The sequence below is a fragment of the Lathyrus oleraceus genome, chromosome 5 (genome assembly GCF_024323335.1).
Source record: "Lathyrus oleraceus cultivar Zhongwan6 chromosome 5, CAAS_Psat_ZW6_1.0, whole genome shotgun sequence".
NCBI lineage: Eukaryota > Viridiplantae > Streptophyta > Magnoliopsida > Fabales > Fabaceae > Lathyrus > Lathyrus oleraceus.
Window position 1 is genome coordinate 289,228,106 of NC_066583.1, and position 6,630 is coordinate 289,234,735.

At 37.0% G+C, this 6,630-nt stretch overlaps 1 protein-coding gene across 1 annotated transcript; it reads left to right on the forward strand.

Moving 5' to 3' along the window:
• Window positions 1-226: 226 nt before the first annotated feature.
• LOC127083970 (NF-X1-type zinc finger protein NFXL2) lies at window positions 227-5,998 on the forward strand. Its single transcript, XM_051024335.1, has 13 exons — window positions 227-1,458; window positions 1,566-1,679; window positions 1,787-1,842; window positions 2,173-2,239; window positions 3,045-3,137; window positions 3,499-3,584; window positions 3,872-4,034; window positions 4,169-4,339; window positions 4,472-4,662; window positions 4,780-4,861; window positions 5,032-5,238; window positions 5,361-5,450; window positions 5,542-5,998. The coding sequence occupies exons 1-13, from the start codon at window positions 316-318 to the stop codon at window positions 5,695-5,697; spliced, it is 2,619 nt and encodes an 872-aa protein (XP_050880292.1). The 5' UTR covers window positions 227-315; the 3' UTR covers window positions 5,698-5,998.
• Window positions 5,999-6,630: the final 632 nt, after the last annotated feature.

The following is a 6,630-nucleotide window of genomic DNA, read 5'->3' on the forward strand; positions in this document are numbered from 1 at the left end:
ATCTAGATAGCATGAAATGTAAGAGCGCGAATTTGAATTGATTATTTTTAAAGGTGAATTTCAAGTATAAATAATATGAAAAAAAATCTAACTATTTTTTAATTATTTTGATTATTTTTAAAGGTGAATTCCAAGTATAAATAATATGAAAAAAAATCTAACTATTTTTTAATTTTTATAAGAAAAGTTAAGTTTTCTAAATGAAAAATAAAATATGAAACACGGCTAAGCCTCAAAAAGAAAAAAACACGACAAAAAAACCAAACACAAGCAAGTGAGAGGTGCTCGAAATCATAGGACACTGCCAAAGCTTAGATGGCATCACAGTGGCACCAGTCGCCACCGCCAACCCAACTTTCCGACTCTGATTCCGACGGAGAATCATCCACCTCCAAACTACTCCGCCACTCAGACCTCTCCGAATCGATATTCAAATCCTATTTCAATTTCTCCGGCCACTCCTCAACCAATGCCACCTCCGCCGACCTATCCAAGATCCAATCCTTCCTCACCTCCTCCTCCTCCGGCGCTCTTTCCTGTCTCATATGTCTTGAGCGCATCAAACCTTCCGATCCCACCTGGTCCTGCACCTCCCTCTGCTTCGCAGTCTTCCATCTCTTCTGCATCCAAAGCTGGTCCCGTCAAGCTTCCGATCTCGCCGCCGCACGTGCCGTCACTCGCCTTTCCATTTCCCAGGATCAAGCCTCCGAAACATCTCTCTGGAATTGCCCCAAATGTAGGGTAGAATATCCCAAAAGCCTCATCCCCAAAACCTACCTCTGCTTCTGTGGCAAATTGGAGAATCCTCCCAGTGATGATCCTTGGGTTTTACCTCATTCTTGTGGTGAAGTTTGTGGTAGATCTTTGAAGAATAATTGTGGACACCGGTGTTTGCTTCTCTGCCATCCCGGGCCATGTCCATCTTGCCCCCAACTCGTTAAAGCTCGATGCTTTTGTGGATCCCATCAAGACACTCGAAGATGCGGTTTCAAAGAGTTTTCTTGTGAAGCCCCATGTTCCAAGGTGTTGGATTGTGGTGTTCATAGGTGCGCTGAGATTTGCCACCGTGGTACCTGTCCACCATGCAGAACACGTGGCGTTTATAGGTGTCAATGTGGGAAGGTGAAAGAGGAGAGGGAATGTTGTGATCGTGTTTTCCAATGTGACGATCCTTGTGAGAAGAAGCTTAGTTGTGGGAAGCATGTTTGTCAAAAAGGGTGTCATTCTGGTGAGTGTGGTGAGTGTCCTTTACAAGGGAGGAGAACATGTCCTTGTGGTAAAAGGGTCTATGAAGGAATGCCTTGTGATGCTCCTATGCAGGTCTGCGGGGCTACATGCGATAAAATGTTACCATGTGGGTATCATAGGTGCCATGAGCGATGCCATCGTGGACAGTGTATTGAGACTTGCAGGATTGTAGTTAGGAAGTGTTGTCGCTGTGGTAGCCTCAAGAAAGATGTAAGTAGTTTTCATTTTATTCTTGTTTGAAATATGGATGCATTTCGAATTCTAGTTGTGGTTTGTGAAATATTCAAAGTAGACAAAGTTAATTGAACTTAGGGCAGGTACCTTGCTATCAAGATTTGGCATGTGAGAGGAAGTGCCTGACGATGCGTGACTGTGGCCGGCATCCATGTAAACGCCGCTGCTGTGATGGAGATTGTCCTCCATGTTCAGAGGTGCGTGCGTGTACCTGTTTTGTGTTAGTATTAATTCATTATGATAATAGGCTTGTAAAGTGTGTAATTACATTGATCAATTTCTTTTGTTTTTCAACAATTATTAGATATGTGGCAGGAGGCTTCGCTGTAGAAACCATAAATGCCAATCTCCATGCCACAGGTATGTCCTTTTTCTGAATTTCCGTGATTCTGCAACAAAGGTTAATAGACGATATACTGTCTTTGGTGCTTAAATATTAACTAATATGCATCAGCTACTAGTCTAACAAAGTACAATATGATCACAATGGACTAGATGGAGATGAAACATATCATCATCATGAGAATGCTGAGTTTTTGGTTGATCGGTTATTAAGAACATAGGGACCAAGTTGTTTATATCTTATGCATATTATACGGAAAAAACAGTTCTTCATTCTTTAACTTGTGAAGTCTGTAAGTATAAAACATGCAGAATACAGCTTGATGATAACTAAATTTGTTCTTGCAGAGGTCCCTGTGCTCCTTGTCCTATAATGGTGACAATATCATGTGCATGTGGGGAGACACATTTTGAGGTTTGAGTTCCTCCATCAGGATTCTATTTGCATCTAGCCTCTTACTACATGGTTTTTCTTTTTCCAACTGTGCATGTTTGTGCTTACCATGAAGTTCCATTTTATAATTGTAGTTCCTGTGTGCAAATTGTTCCGTGAACTGTGAATATACTTATGTAAAACAACACCATTGAATGCTCAGCTCATAGAAGTTGATGGCTAAATAATGTTGGACTTGCTAAATAGTTGTTAATTTGAAAACTTATGGATTACACTTAATTTGGTAGTGATCAACAGCATATCATTTTCCTTGCATAATCTAAACACGTTGCATTACACTTACTACTGCTGATTTATTTGAAAGCAAAGTAATTTGAACTTATTTTGTGAAACAACAAATCTAAAAGTATTATATGAAATCAAGAATTGTTGTTATTGTTAGTTTATATAATATTCATTGTAGTTGAGTCAGTGTGATATTCCCATATTTATATTACTTGTGAGTTGCGATGCCTGCTAATTTCATAGTGTCTTAATTAAATAAATTAGAAGATAGTTCGCCGATCAGATAAATATCTAGTTGCTCATTGCCATTACTTTTTGTATTTTTGATTTGAAGAAAGTTGTAAATTTATGTAATATTGCTGATTGTAAAATGTCAATAAATTCTCACATAAGCACACCTTATATACATATTCTCTATTTTTTCTTTCTTCGCAAGTGTGCATGTTTTATTACTTTGATCTTGATGCTATGTACTTGAACTTCATCAAACTTGGGGGTACTTGCTTCAATTGTATTTGCTGAGTGATGGATATTGTACCAGGTTCCTTGTGGTACTGAAATGGATCAAAAGCCTCCCAGATGTCGTAAAAAATGTCCTATTATGCCTTTATGTCGGCATGCCTCAATCTGCAAGGTACTATTTGTTACTGATTTGTTTTGCTGCAAGTATTTACATTCCCAAACAGATATATGTTGGAGTATGTGTAATCGGGTGAAGCTATAATAGAGAATGATAATTTAGAAAAAAAATATTTTGTGGATGCATAGGTTTTGTGGTTCAAGCATTATATTACATGCTAAAATCGAACTCCCTTAGTGCTGGGTACAATTAAATTTGAAGTTGGATGATATAATTTCACAATGCAATTGTTCATATCTTTTCTCAGATTTGAATTATTACAATTCACAAAAGGTGTCATCATCATATGTGGATGTTCCTTAATTGCATCATCATATATTTTTTTAAATATTATTAACACATTGCTTTTGTTTAGCCGCACAAATGCCATTATGGAGCATGCCCTCCTTGTCGCCTACCTTGTGGAGAAGAGTACCAATGTGGCCATGCATGCAAATTAAGGTTTGAGAGAATTTTACCTCTATATATGAAAGATTGAGATGTTACTATGCATCATTTTGAAGAAATTGCTTCAAATGGTTTAAACATTTGAACTATCAAGCATTTAGGTGTGAATGGAAGGTCCAAAAACAGAGATTTCTGTCTCTACTCATGTTTTAATTACTGACAAAGTCATGAACCCGTGTATAAGTGTCATAAGAATCCTATATCATATAGTTTAATTGAATTACATTAGATTTTACGTTCAACTTCTAGTTTTTCCTTAACACAATTTTTTCTTTGTGAAGGTGTCATGGTGCAAGGCCTCCTCCTAAGCCCGAGTTTACTCTCAAACCAAAGAAAAAGAAGAATATACAACAGAGTGAAAGTATCCCCGGCACTCCATGCCCTCCTTGCCCAGAACTAGAATGGAGACCATGTGTTGGGCAGCACATTGGAGCCGAACAGATGGTATGTTTTGCCTATCTTAACTGTTGCATGCGAACTATGACATGCATGATTCTTTTAAGTGATTTCGTCCCAAACCAATTCGCATTAACTGCTTTTTAATGTGGTTTCTGTTTTCTTTTCCACCCTCTTATCAGATGGTCTGCTCTAATAAATCACAGTTCTCATGTGAAAATCTATGTGGCAATCCTCTACCATGTGGCAATCATTATTGTACTAAAACTTGCCATCCCTTGGAGAACCGGTCTCCCACGAAACAGTTACTGAAAAGTGAGGCTTGTGAAGATTGTTCGCTTTCTTGCCAAAAGGTTTTGAATCTTTCATAATTCCATTAATCCGCTGTACTTTTATTCTTTATTTTTCACCAGTGTCTTTCGCATCATGGGTTGCAATGTGTCTATGGATTATTAGTTTCCTAATGTGTAAACTGCATTGATCAGGAAAGAAAGCCTACGTGTCAACATCACTGTCCTCGGCGATGCCATCCTGGAGACTGCCCCCCATGCAAGGTGCTAATTAAACGGTCATGTCATTGTGGTGCGATGGTCCATGCTTTTGAATGCATTTATTACAACGGCCTGTCTGCAAAGGATCAAGAGACTGCCCGGTCATGTGGTGGACCTTGTCATAGGTAAATTATAATCTAGAAATGTCTATTAGATTTATGTTCCTTCTTCCCTTTTCTTTGTTCATCGTTCTCTAAATGGATTAGCTAGAATAAGCCTTGTTGGTTAAAATGGTTTTGCAGAAAGATGCCAAATTGTACACATCTATGCCCAGAGACATGTCATCCTGGTCAATGCCCAAATCCTGAGAAATGCTGTAAAAAGGTACCAAATTTAATAGCCATCACATTATGAATTAACTTTGAAAATAACACTAATAGCTCAATCAGTGTCTAGTTTTTCGCATTACTTTTCTAGGTTCTGTGAACTAAACAAACAGTACACCTATTATCAATCCAATTTATCTTCTAAAATCTGAACTTGTTCTTCACAAGGTCACTGTTCGTTGCAAATGCCAAACGCTGAAAAAGGAGTGGCTTTGTCAAGATGTTCAAGCAGCACATAATCGTGCCGGTCGCGACCCAAGTGATATACCAAAAAATCAATTTGGAGTTGGACTTATTCCTTGTAATTCTGACTGTGAGAGGAAAGTGCAGGTTGTTGAGTCAGAACTGCAATTGCGTAAATCTAGAGTTACAGAGGTAATTGTGCTTTCATCAGAACTTTCCGCATACATTCAAAGTTATTTAATTTGCTCGGTTCTTTTTATTCATTATCACTACAAAGATGGGTTATACAAGTCTAATACTAGTCATTCTTGAAGGTAAAGGAGCCAGATAATGAAAAATCAATTCCAAAGCGACGTAAAAAGCGAGACCGGGTAGTAGAGTCCAATGAACCGACAACATTACAGGTATGTTAGTTTTCTTGATAAAAGAATTTACTTAAAAATTCAGTCTACCTTTCTCTTTGCTGACTTAATTATGCTTGTAATAATTGAGCAGAAAATGATTTCCAGAACAAAGCAGTTTTTTCTGTTTGTGTTTCTCTTGGTCATACTTGTTGCTGCTACTCATTATGGGTACAAGGGACTACTATGGCTCAATGATTGGATGAATAAAGTCGATGAACAAAGACATAGATCTTCGCGAATTAGATGATTAGTTCGTTGCGTTACTATATTTTTTCTCCTGTTTATGAAAGTCTACAGTGCATGAAGTTTTGGTTTGCTTTGAATAATTGCAGCACTTGACACTCACACACATACATTCTTTTTTTCATGGAATATGAAATAATCATCCTATAGACATTAGACATGTTCAGAGTTTTCCTGAATGAGGTTTTCTTTTGGAGGTTCAATTAATTTGCATGTTCAATATTGTTACCAAAGATGTAGCTATTGTATTGTACTATGTAGTGTGTAACTTTTAGTCCTATGATGATAACTTGGTAGTTTTGGTAGATTCGTCATGTTGCAATAACATTTATTTAATCAATTTGTTGGTGTGTGAAAACGCTAAAACTAAGTTCACATTGTTTTTTTTGTTGTTGAAGTTTTATTATGCTTTTGAAATATAATTAAACTTTATCTTATTCTAATTAAACCACCACGAGATCCATTAATATTTGTTGTCAAATTAAGTGTAAAGCTTTGTCGATTAGCCTAACAACCACACGTCTGCAATTACTTTATATGTTAATTTGTCCACACTTCAATCTTTTCGAAATATGAAAGTTGAGTATGGAAATTGAAATTCGAATATAAGAGTAGGTTTGAATATTGAAATTTAAATTAGTGATTGAAATTGTTTTAATGGTGCACTCTAAAACTAATGCATCTAAGGATGTTGATTTGGAATTACCCCAATAAGTTGTTGTCCTTGTTGATGTTCGAAAAAAGTTGTTAATAAACATGAGCTTACACTACGTAAACATATGCTTGAATGGGTTTGCACGAAATTAAGGTTTGGTACTGTTATTGGGAGATCGGATTTTGGTTTTGATATAAGACATGCATTTATAAAAATCTATTAAGAAGTTGAAACGCGAACCTATTAAGAAGTTGAAACGCGATGACATTAGAACAAGAAAGT

Coding starts and splice junctions, on each gene's coding strand:
- LOC127083970 (XM_051024335.1), top strand. CDS start 316: ATGGCATCACAGTGGCACCAGTCGCCACCGCCAACCCAACTTTCCGAC. Junction 4,862..5,031: donor CTGAGAAATGCTGTAAAAAG/GTACCAAATTTA, acceptor GTTCTTCACAAG/GTCACTGTTCGTTGCAAATG. Junction 5,451..5,541: donor ATGAACCGACAACATTACAG/GTATGTTAGTTT, acceptor ATAATTGAGCAG/AAAATGATTTCCAGAACAAA.